Here is a 17,718-nt window from a genome sequence, read left to right as displayed (position 1 = left end):
ATTTATTACTTCGACACTCCTGCACTTGGGAGAAGACATCAACCTTTTAGTCGTGTCAATGATCCTTTTGCTTTCTATTTAATTTTTTTATTAGTATTTTAAGATACTTGAATTATATATATAAAAAAAAAATTCTTATAATTTTATGATTTTTTTTATAATTTAAATTTATATTATATTTTTTATATCGTGTCAAAAAAATATTTTTGACAGCTATGAATGTAACTTTATTATACTATTATACTAGAACAAACTATGTTATGAAACTCTCTTTTATAGTAGATTATCTCAGAGAAAGGATTCTACATTAAAATATTTGAGGTGAAAAATACTTCATATTAGTAGTGAATCATTTTGAATTTATTTTTTTTTATTCAAGTTTTTTTTATTAGATTTTTTTTAATATGATCCTTTTGCTTTCCATTTAATTTTTTTATTGCATCCTTTTTTGTTTTACTTTTCATTTAACAATTATAGTGTGGTTTCACGAAATGGTGTTTGGAATTATTAAAAGATGCGAGACAATACAAAATGGAAGAAATATAAAAAAAATAATGGAAATACAACATAAAAGAACAAAGATATAATTACAACTATCTTTAATGTTTTCCTTTTCTTAATTTTTTTGTCGCATGACTTTTTTACTTTCAATCTAATCCTTTCACTTTAAGTTGTTTTGGGATTAGATTTGATATTTGGTTTTAGTTGATTCTGTACAAGGCTATCGTAATGTTAAAAATTAATTTTTATACTAAGTTAAGATTTGATTTTAAAAAATAAAATTTAATTTTATTGATTTAAATCAATTAAAACTTTCAAGATTCAATTTCAAATTGAAACAAATTTTTAATTTTTTTTTTAAATAGTATTTTTATCCCAGCTTCCCCACTCAATATTTAATTAAAATTAATAAATTTATTATTATTTATTTATACATTTAGTTTTATATTTATTTTATTGATCTCAAACATAAACACAAAAAAATCTCTTAATAATAAAAAAAGCATTGACATGACAAAGAAGCATACAACGCAAGCATTTAGTTCGTAATAAAAAAATGCTTGATCTCCCATGAACAAACACATGAACAATTAGGTAAACATGCAATCTTTTTCTTTAATTAAAAGAATTAGTTTGCTAAAGTTGAACTAATTAGGTATCGGGGGATCTAACATAGAATCATTAAAGCCCAGGATTAAAGAATTTAAAGAAGGGGTAGTGAAAATATAAGCTGGCGATAACATTGTTTTTGGATCAAGTTGGGGTAGCTGGTATCATCAATCCATCATGGATAAAGACGAGTGTGAGGACGGCTATATATAATTAATTTACACGCAAAGCAGGGGCGTGCTCTCTCTCTCTCTCTCTCTGGCTTGACTTCATCCTCTAGAACAAAGCTTTTGTGACTCCACTTCACTAATCCACCAATATTATTGATTTCCCATGCTCAAATGTGAAGGTACGGTAGATTATGGCTTGCTTTCCCTCAACAACCACTATTCTTGAAGATGAGGTCATGAGTTTAGCCCTAAAGCAGACAATGGCTTCAGTGCCCATAGCATACCATCACGTTTGTCGTACTCTGCTTTGAGCTCCACCATGAGGAACTAGCCAGTGGCACATTTCTTCCCTTGAAGTTCAATGATCGTAATTTCTATAATTAATCTGTCAGTGTTATTGATTTGAGAAAGTATAGTTCCTGCAAGTAAGATAGGATAGGACTGCAAGATCATCACCTTCTCCTGTGTTCATCATAAACTTCTTTTAAAAAAAAAAATGTAAGTGGAGTAAAATATCTGAGACATCTCGTTATCAGGATCAGACAGAGAATCATGCAAAAGAGGGCCGTAGCCGAGATGCATGAACCGTTTGATATATCATTGGTTAGCATGCTAGAAAACATGATTCGTTTGTTATGACATAAAAAGCTTTTGCAAGTTCGTGTGGTCATGGCGAGTGAGGTAGTGGAGCCAATTGAAAGTTGAATTACCACGGGCACATCCATCCTTCCACGATGGTGCTCCATAAGAAAATATTATCGGAGTAGGAAAGGTAATGGACTTGTTTGTGCTGGTGATGTGTCTGAAAACATGGTGCGCTTGGCAATCTTCCTGAGCTGTTAGGATCCACCATGATTCGGTGTGGTTTGTTTGTTAATTGCTATCCCAAATGTTTTGTTATCTCATTAGATCACTTTGAGGATATGACCCACCATTCGATTAGTGACTGGCACACAAATGGTAGGATAGGAAGGTGGATGCTGATGCACCATGAAGAGGCTGAGACTTCCAAGGCCATTTTAAGCACAAGGCATGCCTTGTGTGTCTGTCTGTCTCGCATGAACCAGTGGATTTGTGTGAAATTCGTCTTCCAGGAGCTTGAAGAGCTAGCTGTGTGTGAAAGAGAGAGTGCCTTTAGTTGATGAATAATACCATGATCACTTGTCCAAAGACGCAATGAGAACAATGGCATTCCACACATCACCAAACACCTATATTTTCCTGTCTGGCTACATGAGTCGGAAAAGCTAAAAGGGTATGAAAATATCCGCAGAAGAGAATGGTGTTTAACTAATTCTACTGGCTAGCACTTGAAAAAAGGAACACGATGAATCTTTTAAGGATAGAATTTGTTGGTAACTTGTTTAATTACGATATCTTCAGGAATGGTTGTGGAATCATCTTCAAATGATTGTAAGAGCGAGCTGAACATCTTCAAATGATTGTAAGAGCGAGCTGAACAATAGTAAACTGATAACCCAGTATGGGGCCACAGATTTTCAAATCTGCCAAATGAAAATGCCATTCCAAAATGTTATAGATTCCTACATTCAAAATGCCACACGGAAGCGAAGCCAGTGGAACAATTCTATGGTAATTTCAGAACGCACCTGCAAAGCTGAGAACCCATTCAGGAAAGGAGCTACATTAGAAAAGCCAGCGCTGCATGTTCAAGTTTAGTATTTCACATCATGTTTGCTATGAATTGTTACATAAATTATATAAAATTACTATATAAATCCAGCTACAGACAAACAACATTTCTATTTAATGTCTCATCTTAACAGTAGGTAAAAGTGGAGACTGGAGCATCCCAGTCACTTGGAATTTTTTGCCTTCTTCTCGGCGGCGGCAGCTTTAGCAGCAGACTTGGCCAGTGAACTGGGCTTCAGTACACTTTTTGGATTAAATGCCTTTCGGATTTTGAATGCAGCCCATGCAGTCCCAATTGCATGCCCTGTAGCACCAAGCCCTTCATTTGTAGCTTTGGCTGCTTCTTCACCATACCTGCAAGAGCAACATACAACAACTTCACACTTCAATTCTCCCCCCACCCACCTCCTCAAGGGCTATAGCTCTTTTAAATTGAACACCTCGTTCACACATACCACTGCTTTTTCAGAGGAATGCATTGTGGTATCAAAAAACTTATTGAGAAGTCGATGTCTTACTTCATGACTTTAAGGAAACAAGAGACCAATAGCCTAACAAAAGATTTGGTCCAATTCAGGTGCCTTTTTAGATTTTAGACCACCAAAAGAACCCATTACTGATTTAAGATAATATTGATATTGTGAATGCTCAATCTATTGAATGCCAGACACAATGAGATTAAGGCACAACAGTGACATAAAGCATAATTGTATGATTTGTTTCCTTGGTCTCCAAACAGGTGTTCAAAACTGCTGACAGGTTACAGGCCCAGTTTCTACACAAAGCATAATTGTATAATTGGTTCTCCAATCACATGCTGATAATTGCTGACAGGTTACAGGCCAATTTTATACTCTCGTCATTTCTGATTAAAAGAAGATGCAAAAAGATGTAATGATTCTTGACACTTACACAGGAATAAAAACCTATTACCTCTCCATACTGTCAGTCCAAACAGATCTACCTTATGATAGGACTATAAATTTTTGCTATTCATCCTTTCATTAATAAACAGTTAGAGAGTCAGGTCAGATCAAAGAGTTCCTTGATTTTTTATACATGTCACCATTTCATCTTTGATGCAAACTCTACCTGTGGGAGACAAGTTCAGTTGTCACAGTAGACGATGTTGACATCACATTTCGTCCAGCTACTTCAAGAGCATCGCACACCTTGTCTGTTTACATGAAAATGGAAATACAATGAAGTACAGAGGGAGATTCAATACAAATGTGCAAATCACCAATAGAAGTTCACTCTAGAAAGATCACAAACAAAATCATATATATCTGATCAGCAAATGCTCAGTGCTGAACAAATTTATGGCCTAACAGACAAGCACAATTAATGAAAATTATTTTTTTTCTTTTTTCTTTTTCAAAAAATATAGCAATGTCAAATTTGGCGTTTAAAGAATGAATGAATAGGAAATGAACTTCCATGATTTTCCAGTGAAGGGAAAAAAACACAGCATTAACGCGGGGATTAACAGCAAACTGATAGCAGTCTCCAAATATCTACCAATGGACAGTCAAGGCATTGAGATAATGACCCACCATCATGGGAGTTAACAAGAACAGAATCTAATCCAACAGTCCAAAATTGCATCCCTTTCTTTGGTCCAATTCCCATTCATGAATGGAAATCTTTGTGACCTCCCAACTATGCATCCATTCAATGTTGTTAACTGTCTAATAAATGGTAGGTTTCAATGTTGACCTAAGATATATTCAACTTTATGTTGAAACAGAAAGCTAAAGGCCTCAAGAGAGTACAATTCAATGTTGTATAGACCTGAAATCTAGCTAGCTAGCAGAACAACCAAAATATGAGGCATTTTTCAATTGAAATGGGACAAGAGGCATGCAGTAGAATAGCCATCACAATGAACAGACAACTTTGAACAATCAACAATGCGTGTCAATTTAATAAATGGTAGTCAGGAAAATTCATATCACCTCATCCTTATGTGATATGGATATAAAATAAAACTGCTGCCTAAAATCTGTTACCCATTCATTATGATGAATAAACCTCAACGAGTAGAAAACTAATGCACTGATCCATTAAGGTTAAAGCCGAAATTGGCCATAATCACTCCTATGTTATCGTCCACATCTACCTTAGACCTGCAAAATTTATCTAAAAGACTGATCTGATGCGTGAAAGCTAATTGAATGGGGAGCTACTTTTACATCAGTGTAATGATCTCCATCAATAAAAATTACTCCAGAAATACTTCAATGCAGAAGGTTCAGTATATTATTCCCTTTCTTTTTTCTATCAACGTTTACAAACATACCTAGAGAAATATGAGACCAGAGACTCAACAACATGACAAGTAATGGAAACAAGGGGAAAAACCACAGAAATTTAGCAGAAAAAAAAAAAGGGAAATGTTGATAATGAAGCAGGTGCAGTGATCCAACTTTCACAGAAATTACCAACATTTAAAAGTAAAGCTGCAGTTAGGAGTAAAGAAAGCACATTCAACCTTATCTATTATACAAAAAACACTCAATATTAAGGTTCAAGATGATAGACGTACTAAATCCATCAAAGGATGCAAGGACAATTTCCCCTGGAAGAAGGCCAAAGAATTTCTTGCCAACTTTTGAGTTCACAAGCGAACTTGTGAAAAATCCAGATACTTTCAGCACCCCACAGAGAAGCCCATTTGCTACTTTCTCGGTCATTTTTGTCATCCTCTTAGCCCTGCATGCATACGCAAACTAAGGTATCCTTGAAGTGATTATTTTGATTTAAAACAATACCAATCAGAACAACAGTAGAAACCCAGTTTTCTTTGCTATAACAAGCACACACTAGTATTACATCCACTGCTTTCTAATCTAGAATATGATTCAAGGTAAAGGACTATAATCTGAAGACCACACAATAAGAAAGAAAATCAGGCAAATTCAAGGTAAAAGAAAAGCAGATAGACCAGCATCATCTTATAATCTCCACACCTTTTGATCCTCTTCAAAGTAGCAGGACTAATCTCTGATTTCTCCTTCGGGTCCATCCTCTTCTTCATAACCTCATTCCCCCACTTCAACCTATCCATAGTTACATCACCACACCACAAAATCCCCTTAATCAGCTGCCCTGACCCCGCAGCAATCAACTTACCAGCAGTCCCACTATAATCCTCCACATTAGGAGCCAATGTAGTCCAATAGGCAGCACATTTCCCCTCCATAATCTCCTTCTTCTCCCCTCCTAACTTCATATCCATCGGCGAAGTATCCTTGGCCACATTTCCACCCAACAATTCCTTAGCATTCTCCGATACTTTCTGCACCGAAAAACAACTATAACTCCCCAAGATCTGATCAAACTCCAACAACAATCTCTCTTGCCCTTTCGACGCAATCGTCAATCCATAATTCAATATATTCTCCCCATCAACCCTTTTCTCCCTCTTGTCATCCTCCTCGTCGCTCGAATCTGACGAGTAATTCTCATTAGGAAATCTAAGGGAGAAAAAGTAATGAGAATCATCAAGCTTAACAGCAGCCTCATCCTTAGCCAATGGCCATTGGATCTCATCAGCAACACGGGCCAGAACAGCCACAGCATTATTTCCCTGACTAAGCCTAACGATGTGAAGATCGCCGGAAGCGAGTTCTACACTATAGTTTTTATCAATTAGATTAACAACAGCACCTGCGATCTTTATCAAGACTTCCTCAACAACCTCCGGTGGGGCGGAGGGTGGCGCTTGAGCGTGTGACTGCGCGCGTGGATATTCGTGTTGTGAATGATCATGTACAGGAAAAAGGTTTTCGACGAGGTCTTCTGGATCAATTTTGGGGTAGAGATTTGAGGATGGAGATGGGGAGGAGGAGGTGAATAGAGGGTCGGGTTTTGATTGGATAATTTGTGGGTAGAGGGACGAATTTTGATTAGGGTTTTGAGATGCCATTTTTGGGCGTGTGAGTTGTGATCCTTCTGGTAAGTTTTGGGCGTGGGGGGTAATTATGTACACAAGGAGATAAACTGTCTTGCTTCCCGCGCTAAAACTTCGTTGCAAAGGAAATCCGGGGTTCTTTCAAGTGTAATGTCGCCAAGCCGAAGGACACCACCCACCTTCCATTTCCTCTGGATGGATTGATATTAGTGCGAGTGCCAGATGGAAATCTAACTTTGATTTATTAAATAGCCTTTGAGATAGAGTGTGTATTATTATATTATGATGGAAAACATCAAAAGTCTTTTTTTAAATATAGATGGACCCTCTTCACGCGCACTCATAGAATAATAATAATAATGTAGATTCAATCCTATTTTTTAATAATTTATCTTGGTAATCAAAGTTTTATTTTATGAGATAGGGTACTAATTAAAGGCCAGCTGTTTTTCAATGATGAAATTAGTATAAAAAAAATCAAAATAAAGAAGACTTAAAACATAAATAATATGCTAAAATTTTTATGATAAATATATTTAGGTAATTAATCTTTAAAATAACACAACTTATATAATTTAAATACATTTAAATCTCCAAAATTAAAAATTTATTTATATTATTTTTTAGTTTTTGATTAGAAAGAGATTACCAAGTTCGAGAAATTACTAAGTTTTGACTATAAAATAAAATATTTTTCACACCATTTCTAACCATCAAAATGATTTTTTTTTTTATTGTTCACGGGTTTTATTATATTAGAAAAATTTTATGATGGTTATTTAAAGTCTTAATGTTAACTGAAAAGGTATATTTAAGTCAAGAAATCCAAAATTGACCCCTTTTGTTTTCCAGCTTTTAAATTGTTTTTTAATATTTTGATCAGTGGGCTGGTTTATAGGCATTCCAAGAGTGTTGGTGAAGTTTTTTTTAATTAAATTGACTTTAAAAATAGAATTTTTAGACAAAAACAATATAGCGATGATTTTTCAACTATCAAAGTGATGGCTAGAATGTAGATTCATAGACAAATATTATTTATTTTTACTAGCAATATTCACCTTTTTTATAAAAAAAAATAGGATTAAATGATAAGTTTTCCGTTCTTTTAAAAAATAAAACAAACACATATTTGTGAGCTTGGGCTTGAAGACCCACCCACAAGCCTAGGCTCTTCATTACAGTACCCTAAAGATGGGTTGTTTTTTTTGTTTTCTTTTAGTGAAAGAGATTACCAAGTTCGAGAAATTACTAAATTTTGACTATAAAAAAAATTATTTTTCACATCATTTCTAACTATCAAAATGATTTTTTTTTATATTTACAGGTTTTATTATATTAAAAGAATTTTATGATGGTTATTTAAAGTCTTAGTGTTAACTGAAAAGGTATATTTAAGTTAAGAAATCCAAAATTGACCCCTTTTGTTTTCCAGCTTTTGAATTATTTTTTAATATTTTGATTAATGGGCTGGTTTATAGGCATTCGAAGAGTGTTGATGAAGTTTTTTTTAATTAAATTGATTTTAAAAATAGAATTTTTAGACAAAAATAATATAGCAATGATTTTTCAACTATCAAAGTGATGGCTCAAATATTATTTATTTTTACTAGCAATATTCACCTTTTTTTTTCAAAAAATAGAGTTGAATAATAAGTTTTCCGTTCTTTTAAAAAATAAAGCAAACACATATGCGTGAGCTTGGGCTTGAAGACCAACCCACAAGCCTAGGCTCTTTCATTATAGTGCTCTAAAGATGGGTTGTGTTTTTGTTTTCTTTTAGTGGTTTTTTATTTTAGGTTAAATATAAATTTAAAAATAAAAAAAATAAAAATATTAAACCTAATTGAGTTTATAATTTGCATCATAAGTTTGACTGGTTAAATCATAACACTTGGACTATTTTTTTTCATGTAATATTGCTTTTTCTAATTGAAATTTTTCTTAATGTCTCTTTTTAAATAATTTTCAAATTTGTGTTTCAATTTATACCCATCATCTTTGATTTCTTTTGTTGATTATTTAATTTTTTTTGGATAGAGATTTTTTTTAATTGTGATTTGTGTATTTAATTTTTTAAAAAAATTATTTTGATTTATCTATATTTTTTTATCTTTTGCATAGATTAACTTTATTTTTTAAAATAAAAATTTTTATTTTCAGATAATATTTCTAATATGTTCAAACTTGCATAATATATTTTTTTTCATTTTATTTTATTTTATTTAAATTTTCAGATAATATTTCTAATATGTTCAACCTTGCATAATATATTTTTTTCACTTTATTTTATTTAATCAATCAATTTAATGTATGTGTCTATTTCTATTATTATTTGATTGAATAAAAATTAATTTAATAAACAAATTCAACAAATACAACCTGATAAATATCATATTTTGTGATATTAAATATCTTGATTTATATTTATCTTTTTATTTTTTTAGTTTTATTTTTAATTATTATTAATAACTTTAACATGGATGATTTTTTGTTTATTTAATTACATGTATAAATAAGTTTTCTTATTTACACTTCGAATATTTTTTTTGTTAAAAACATATTAGAAAAATCTATATATACATTTTTTTATTAGAGAAAAAATTTTCTAGCACATCATAGAGTACGAGTTAAATATCTAGTATATGCATACATAATTAGAAAAATCTATATATACATTTTTTTTATTAGAGAAAAAATTTTCTAATGAGTTAAATATCTAGTATATGCATACACTCTTATATATTAAAATATAAATTTAAATTTTCTTGAAAATTTTTATATTTAAAAAAAAATCAGGAAACTAGTACCGGTGATTTTAGATAAAAAAAAAATCAGTACTAGTTTCCTGATTTTTTAAAAGAAAAAATTGTATTAAAATCATATCGATGCTGGGATGATAATATTCCAGATATAATTAGAAAAATATAATTAGAAATAGTTTTGATTAGATGAATATATGAACATAAAGACAAGATACAAACGATGGTTGCACGTGAGCCACATATGACAGGTGGACTTGCCTTTGATGTGACACTTTTGGTATCATTTGAAAGGGTTTAAAGAGACAAATTCACAAAACTCAAGGAAAAGTTAACAATGATGGTCGGCGTGAGGCACACGCTCCGCACAAAAGTGAGAAAGGTCAACATTCATGCTACAAGAACGAATCAAAATCAGATACAAGCTACTGTTCCATTGTTCACTTGGATTATGAAACAACAGAGAAGACGCAGTTCCACGTCTTGCACATTCTTGCTAATCGTATAATGTCTGTTGCTGTCCTGGTGCCCTCTGGAGATTGAACCATTGAAGTGCACGTGTACAGCCAGAACGAAGGGCTTCCGGACCTGCAGGAGAACTGTTGATCCAAAAGCCAGCCTGAAAGCTCGAGGACTGGCAATCTTTGATAGATTGGCTTGATGCCGTTAAAATTGGAAGCATCTCCCCATAAGCTGACAACAGATCCTGATCCTGGCAGATGAGAAAACAACACAGAAACATCACTTCTCCTCCTATGGTTGGTTGTCTTCATCCTTCTTCTCCTGGGGCTACAAAACAAAGAAGCGCGAAAAAAACAAATGTTATTAGAATTCATGTGTGTCATCAGAATGTTCATCACTTAATTAAATTCAAAAGACAGAAATCTATATTGATCATCGCTAGCTGATTGATCAACACTTCAACTAGGAGCATAGGGTAGGTGAAAAGTCAAAGGTGACAAATCATCTAGAGCTGGAGAGTTATTAAGAAAGTCTTGTTTTCGAGGAAGGTATAGCTTTCCTGATTTAGTCAAGGCTTTCTTCCTAGTAAGAAGCAGTGCCCAGACAACAATGAAAAGTTTGATGACAGTGGTTTTTTCTTGTAAACATGTCTAAAAATATAGATTGGATTCAATTTAGAATTTTATTTGGTTGTTTTTTGTTTTTTTAGTAAATTTAGGGTGTTTCGAAATTGGTATATCTATACATTATATCAAATTCTTCCTTAAATATTAAATATGAACAATAATTTTGAAGAAAAAAAATTAGAATCCCATATGGTTAGAATAATAACCTGAGAATATAACAAGTTCAACCTAGCGTTAATTAATGGTAAATCTTCGAACTCCATTGATCATGTTGAAGGTGTCTTTTGACGATATCATCAAAGCAAGAAGAAGATATGATAGCATGGGAGTCAAGAGAGAGGACAGAGAACGGTAAGTTTTTTGGGAGGAAAAAAGAGGAAAAGAGCTAAAACTCATTTCCGACTTCATTTAAATGTATAGTACTAGCAAAGAAATTTGAGATCTTCCTAAAACACAAACCCTCTCAAAATTTATCATATTTGTTTTATTAAAAACTACTCTTTCGTCATCTCTTTTCCTTTTGAACATAAGGATGTATATGCTTTGATCCATATTTTTTTCTTGATTTGACATGGATCCAAGTAAGGAAGATTGACTTGATAGACTCAAAGCAAGGTCTTCCTTTTAACTTCAAGTAGCTATAATCTTAGTAATTAAGAAGATTTTCCTTCCACTGTCAATACCAACCTCACACTATTTTAACCTATGCTAAGAAAACCCTCTCGCACAAAGGCCAAAATCATTCATCAACTGGTATTCATTCTGCACGCGAATTGCAGCAAGATTTATGGAATGCATCTTCACAATTTTCATAAACAAGCATCTTTGCTACGGATTCTGTATTTGAACGTATTTTGTGTGTGCTAGAACTGCTGCCATCACCGACTCTTTTGGTAGAAGCACAGCTCTGCCAGGCCAAACTCCTTCAAAACCCCCTGCCTTCTAATTATTATGATGTATTGATCCATAGTTGTTTGTTAGACTGCAGTCTCACCACTTGCAACCCATTTTCATTCTAATTCTAAAATAGGGATCATTGGTAAATGGTAACGGGTATTGAGACATACTCGTCAATGCCAATGATCATCATGAACACCAGTATCGTCTTCATCACTAGAAGTGCCATAGCAAGGAGTACCAGAACCAAGTGAAACCTCAAGCGTTTCATTATCTTCTGATATACCATTAGTAACTGCTTGTGAAGTAGAGGCCTCTTCACGTTGCAAGGTTGCTGATTTATCCACGACACTCGAGAAGCTCCTGCCTATGCTGCTAAAGATGGTATTGAGTTTGCTATCTGTCATCGAAAACCCCAAAGATGTAGTTGATGGAAGAGCCAGAAGTTTTGGAGTAGATGAACTTTGCTTGGCCTTCACTCTCCTTTGCCACCCATGCAGTGATTTCCTCACATTTTCGGATACTACCGTTTTCTTGAACTTTGCGCCCATCTGTAACAAAAAAATAAGCAACCTTTTCAGAACTGAGACCTATAAACAGATAGGAACCAAAAGAAGATAAAGCTAAACCAGACCTGTGTGATGATTACATAGAGTGGGAACGTGATAAAGCTAAACCAGAATTGTGTGACCACCCTACAGTAATACAAAGGCACCAATACTTTAAAATTTATTTGATCAGATATATATCTAAAATGTTTGGATTAACAAGAATATTAAATAATTTACCCGCAAGCCAAGCGGATAGCAATGTACGTCTCATTGTCCGTAAAACAAGAAGACTCTTTGATTTCCCACTGGTAACATGAACCATTATCAGCATCACATACGGTAAGTGAGAAAAGAAAATTTTTCAAGGAAAGACTAACGAAGCCCAAAATAAGCAGACAATTTAAAGAAGCCAAGATATGAAGAATTCGTCATGCAGAAGATCTGATAAAGTTTATGTAGCATAGCTGCATGCTTGAGATTCCCCTCCTCAACATTTAGCCTATATATATCGTACTGTCTGTTGTGCTACAATGAGAATTAAAATCTTACCAGGGACCATAGGAATGTTGACATCTCAAAAGCGTTCTGCCACAGTAATGGTCATCCGAAGTATATGAGATTTTGATTCTGTAACACAGATTTTGTATAATGTTTTTGCTTCACTAACCTGAAATGATATGAATTGTATCAACCACAGAAGAAGTCTAGGCTTTCCAAACCAGAAGAGCTCATCCCTCAGGTTGAACTGACGGTTTCCCAGCCATGGAAATGAATCCATAATTTCAACAGCCAATTTCACCACCACCCGGTGCAGTTTTGTACCAATTAGCAGGATTAACTTTGACATACCCATCAAGAAGGAAAAGAACGGCATCAAATGGGCTATTAAGAACAATTAAGTACGGCAAGGAACTGAAAGTGGAACTTAGTGGACTTACAATGGCTGGCAGAAAGGAAAGCCAAAAGTAAAGATCAGTTCCTGAACCAAAAAAACAGATAGTTCAAGGTTTCAGGAACGAAGCAAGCAGGAGTTACAAAGATACAAGAGAAAAACAAAGTTATATGCAACTAAGATGGTGTTTGGTTGCATCAGCAGAACTGCTAAGCTCTTTCTCTACTAAGCAGTGAAGGCTGAGTTAGCTCAACTGGGAGGTTCTAGAAAAACAAGTTTCAGGCGTGGTTGAATTTTGAATAACTGTCCTATGTGTTTTCCAGAGACAATATTGTCCCAGCTCTTCAGTTACTACCTTATCATGACTTATGGAAAATTACCGTGAAACTCGAGGAAAATGCAACATATGCCATAAATCCACAGAGGCACACTGCAAAAGAAGCCCAAGCACTGGAAATCAATATGACTTGCTGTTTTGCAGGAGTTATGTTGCTAAAGCATAAAGACAGCGGTCTTCAGACAAAAATTGCTTGGACTGCCAACATTTTCATTATCTTGCTCATTGCATTCAGACAACATGAAATGCAGCATATGGCTCACATTCGTTCTGTTAGCTATAATGCAGTACTCTGACACTTACAATTAGCTTGCTGTATATACTCATTATTACCATGACATAATCATGCAAGTAAAAATTACTGTTGGAAAAAGTAAATGGCTGAAATAACAACAATTTCTTGCACATTAATTCAAGGAATGCCATTAGGGTATTACCTGATGCCAACAATATCACGGAATTCCTCCTCCATGCTTCGAAGCATATAATTATGGAAATCATATGTCAAAGGAAGTTGATGTTTCTGAAAATAGGAAAAGAAAAATAAACCAAAATAAGAATGAAATGTTTTGAGCCAACAATAAGTAATGCTGATTTGTTCTGAAAATCTTTCTTGTATGTTGGGATACTATATGATAGATATTTAGTTTTTCCTTGATAGAATCTATGAGAAAGAGAAGCTCCATTTAGATCACAAAGAGCATACGCTGATGAAACCCAAGCGCAAAGCCATATAGTCAGCTTGGTTTATGGAACTCCAGAACTGGCGGCTGAAACAAAGCTGCAAATTCATATATGATCACTCAAATGCTAGAAACAAAACCAGAATAAAAGAGAGTTCATCAATATGCAACCATGCAACCAGAATGTATGGAAATGATCTGCATAAAATTTACTATATCAATTTTATGAAAGGACTGACTTTAAGCAACTTCTGTAACATCTACAGGAAGATGGTCTTCCAAATTTCCTGATTTTCATGCTGAGCCAATAGATGGCCCCAAAGAAAACCAAACATTCTGAACGACTGGAATTCGATTCTCAAAGGAATCAACATTAATCTTAAAAAAGTGTTCATAGGGTGATTTAATCTGTACAATCAATGATTGTGGAAAATCAGAAGTAGATGCGACGAGGTTTTGCAACCACTTACAGTCAAGCCATGCATATCATTATTATTTTGCTTAAATTAGACCTGCAACAGCATGTGCCATAAAGGGACATGGTTTTCTGATATTACCAGCCAAACAAGAACTCGGTGCTGGCTCCATGGATGGGATATGTGGTGACAAATGAAGGTAGATAGTTGTCTTGTTTCGTCAAATGCAGCTTCAGGTGATCCTGGAATTCAGAAATTGTATTCATGGCCAAAAAGAGATTCTCATTTATGAGGGTTTTCTTGGTAACTCTAAGCAAAGAAATCCAGGAAAAAAATTAACACGATGCTATCTTGGACTATAAAATTCTGCACCTAGTACACTTTGAAGAGCCATGGTCTTTGCCTGGTTTTCCCATGTTCTCCAGCTATAAATCTGCACTCATTAAAAACAAAATCTCAGAGCTCTCTTTATGAATATCAAGCTTCAATTGTTATCAACAGAAATTGTAATGGTAAGGGTGCGGTCAGACCTTGATCATGGCCAAGGCTATGGCAATAAAGCTGTAAGAAACATGGGTAACTCCCAGGACAAACATCAAACGATGAAGCTGCTCGAGACTTTCATGTGAAACGAAGGATTCATGACCCTTGACGACAAATAAATTCAAAAACAATCAGTGTTTCGATTAATAAAAACAGAATAATAGCAGACGTAAAACAATCAGTGTTTCGATTAATAGAAACAGAATAATAGCAGACGTACACCACCTCCCACTGCATAACGGTAAAGTTCGATATAAAAACAAAAATCATCAAGGCAAACCAAGAAAAAAAAAATGCCATGTAAACATTACACTTTGAAGAGGAGAGTCACCTCCGGACAATATTCATTCTTTTGTTTGTGCACCAGCTCTTTAACAAATGAATCGTTTGTGTACTTTACTCTTGAAAGAACATGTTGTCCTGGTGTTAAATTATTCTTCTTCACCACGCATGGATAAAATGTGCTGTTCAAAGCTGATGATTTAACACAAATCTTGGCCACAAAAACAATCCAATGACCCATCAACAACGATAGAAGCCCAAAAACCATTAGCTCTGCTCACAGATTGACAAAACCAAACAATGAGAATCAAAACAACTACTTTTCTTTTGAACTGACCCAATAATTTGCATTTTCAATCAATTCTTGTTGCTTACCTTCTTTGATCTTGTCTAGTGCTGAAAGTAGTGCTTTTCTCTTGGTCCTATCCAGCCACTATTGAAAAGAAAGACAGAGGATCACAACAGATAATTATAACATCAAAGTACCACTCCAGACATGAGAGAACTGAGACAAAGAGACACGTATTTATGGCATCAAAAGGTTGAAAATTGAACTTGTTAAGAACTACCAACATTTGTGAGAAAATCTTATACCTTTGCAAGCCGTTTCAAGGAGCCTTGAAAGAAGAAACCAAGAGAAACCATAACCACCACCACAGTGACCACAGCCCATGTAGGGGTCATCTCCAAAGATACCTCTTTATCCATCTCTCCTTCCAATACCAAGATCCCGATTAGCTTCAGATATCAGTATATAAAATCATCAAATCGCCAACATGAAGAAACAAAGGTGACCCAATTGGTCATTTTCATCGCTTCTTATGCAAAGCTGATTTGACCAGATCAGTGATGTGAACATTTTCATGTTGGTGGGCTTAGGTTTGTTCCTTGAAATAGAGACTAGAACTCCAAGAGAATTTAAGAAACCATGCAAGGTTGTTATAAGCCAAACGGAATAATGGGACACCTTAACACAACATCTTGACAGCCAGACTTATGCATGTTGGGAAACAGACACCAACGTGCCTTTGTCTTTTGTCTTCCATTTTTCCCCTTTTCATGTGGAAGTTTAAGAATCATATGAACATTGCACAGGACTGCATCGATACAGATCAATCACTTCGCATAATTTTTAAAAAAATGTAGAATGCATGTGCTAATAATAAGCATGAGAATGTTCAAGGCCGGTTGGTGAATCTCATAAATATAGTATAACAGATTAGGTGATCCACAAGGAGAATTCAAATGTCTGCAAATGGCAACATGTTGCTTAACCATGTTTAAATTGATTAGCATTATTAAATTACTTTCATTAACTATATTTATGTATATTAAATTAGGAGCTATCCAGATAATTAGAAGTCTTAAATGTCTCTAAGACTCTGATTTTGTTAGAAATAGAAGTTATATATATACTTTGCTGCCTGTTGAATAACAAGGTTGCTTTTAAAGTGCAATTACAGCAAAATTAAATGCTTCGCAGAGCTACAACTAGTTTTCTGACAAAATAATCTGCTAGCCTTCATAGTTAAAGGATTTTTTTTTAAATTAAAAAAATTAATGAATTAATACAGGTTAAAACAATGTTGGTGAAATAATAAATTTTATATTTTAGAAGCGTGACTCGATTCAATTGTATTTTTTCATCTTAATTAAATTTAGTTAAATTAATCATTTGATCATTTTATATAAAAATTATAATTTTATAAAAATTTTAATATATATTTTATAAATTAAAATGTATATTTTTATCTAACTTGTTTAACTTGTTAATTAAAAAATAAACTCTAAATAAAACATTAAAAAATTATTATTTATAAATAACTTTAAATAACCAAGTTTAAATCAAAATTTGACCTAACATATATATATATATATATATATTTGTGAACGCAAAATAGATTTGTATTTATAAACTAATAAGATAAATTAAAATTCAGAAAACAATCTACCATACAGATTAAAATAAAAACTTAAAAAAATAATAATTGAATTATATTTAAGTTTTTATTTAGATTTTTATAGAAATTTTTAAAAATTATTTTCTTTATATCAATCGCTACATCGTCATGTAAATGATCAGATTTTCAGATATAAAAAATCTTGGCAAGACTCCTCACTTTTAATAATTTTAAGATTTTTCCTCACCAATAAACGAATTTCACCGACTATTATAAATTAGCCAACCATTTAAATTAGAAATGACACCGTTTAATTATATCAGAATTAATAACACGATATTTACTAAATATTATTATTCTGAAAAGTGATATGATCACCCGATTTATCCAAAGTTCAGAGCCCGCTTGGCTTCCACATGTTGCAATAAAAGCCCTAGCATGGGGCAGATGGCAACGGTTCACCAACTTTGACACACCCAATCTGGTCTCATTGATGATACCTATTTTTCCCTTCTTCCAC

General features: G+C 33.7%; 2 protein-coding genes and 1 long non-coding RNA gene across 4 annotated transcripts; 1 reads left to right on the top strand and 2 right to left on the bottom strand.

The window, feature by feature from the left end:
* Positions 1–2,397: 2,397 nt before the first annotated feature.
* LOC105138698 (uncharacterized) lies at positions 2,398–3,010 on the top strand. The gene is made up of 2 exons (XR_844832.1): positions 2,398–2,679; positions 2,711–3,010. It is a non-coding gene; the product is annotated as an uncharacterized LOC105138698 (long non-coding RNA).
* LOC105138699 (uncharacterized) lies at positions 2,900–7,086 on the bottom strand. Its single transcript, XM_011044868.1, has 4 exons — positions 5,906–7,086; positions 5,482–5,648; positions 4,026–4,110; positions 2,900–3,287 (listed from the first exon to the last, which is right to left on the bottom strand). Exons 1-4 carry the CDS (start codon positions 6,862–6,864, stop codon positions 3,098–3,100), a joined length of 1,401 nt encoding a protein of 466 aa, XP_011043170.1. The 5' UTR covers positions 6,865–7,086; the 3' UTR covers positions 2,900–3,097.
* Positions 7,087–9,918: 2,832 nt separating this feature from the next.
* LOC105138697 (MLO-like protein 4) lies at positions 9,919–16,558 on the bottom strand. 2 transcript variants are annotated; one of them, XM_011044867.1, is made up of 16 exons: positions 15,892–16,558; positions 15,673–15,730; positions 15,347–15,570; positions 15,003–15,119; positions 14,845–14,905; positions 14,614–14,714; positions 14,080–14,154; positions 13,811–13,896; positions 13,417–13,466; positions 13,083–13,123; positions 12,812–12,982; positions 12,694–12,729; positions 12,382–12,449; positions 12,228–12,288; positions 11,764–12,144; positions 9,919–10,397 (listed from the first exon to the last, which is right to left on the bottom strand). In XM_011044867.1, the coding sequence occupies exons 1-15, from the start codon at positions 16,003–16,005 to the stop codon at positions 11,767–11,769; spliced, it is 1,641 nt and encodes a 546-aa protein (XP_011043169.1). In that variant the 5' UTR covers positions 16,006–16,558; the 3' UTR covers positions 9,919–10,397; positions 11,764–11,766. The 2 variants fall into 2 exon arrangements, with proteins under 2 accessions (XP_011043169.1, XP_011043168.1); XM_011044866.1 differs by lacking the exon at positions 9,919–10,397 and having other exon boundaries at positions 11,213–12,144; positions 15,892–16,556.
* Between the last annotated feature and the right edge of the window lie 1,160 nt (positions 16,559–17,718).

This window comes from Populus euphratica, unplaced genomic scaffold, assembly GCF_000495115.2.
Source record: "Populus euphratica unplaced genomic scaffold, PopEup_1.0 scaffold82.1, whole genome shotgun sequence".
Taxonomy (NCBI): Eukaryota; Viridiplantae; Streptophyta; class Magnoliopsida; order Malpighiales; family Salicaceae; genus Populus; species Populus euphratica.
The sequence above is the reverse complement of the archived record's forward strand: the minus strand, read 5'-3'. Positions and strand labels throughout refer to the sequence as shown.

What these genes read in the sequence shown, in the direction of transcription:
- LOC105138699 (XM_011044868.1), bottom strand. Translation starts at nt 6,864, where the DNA reads ATGGCATCTCAAAACCCTAATCAAAATTCGTCCCTCTACCCACAAATT. An exon ending in ACTTTGAAGAGGATCAAAAG is followed by an intron (nt 5,649 to 5,905) that starts GTGTGGAGATTA and finishes GTATGCATGCAG; the next exon opens with GGCTAAGAGGATGACAAAAA. An exon ending in TGCATCCTTTGATGGATTTA is followed by an intron (nt 4,111 to 5,481) that starts GTACGTCTATCA and finishes TCATGTAAACAG; the next exon opens with ACAAGGTGTGCGATGCTCTT.
- LOC105138697 (XM_011044867.1), bottom strand. Translation starts at nt 16,005, where the DNA reads ATGGATAAAGAGGTATCTTTGGAGATGACCCCTACATGGGCTGTGGTC. An exon ending in TACAATTCATATCATTTCAG is followed by an intron (nt 12,730 to 12,811) that starts GTTAGTGAAGCA and finishes TTACTGTGGCAG; the next exon opens with AACGCTTTTGAGATGTCAAC. An exon ending in TCTATGTAATCATCACACAG is followed by an intron (nt 12,145 to 12,227) that starts GTCTGGTTTAGC and finishes TTTTTGTTACAG; the next exon opens with ATGGGCGCAAAGTTCAAGAA.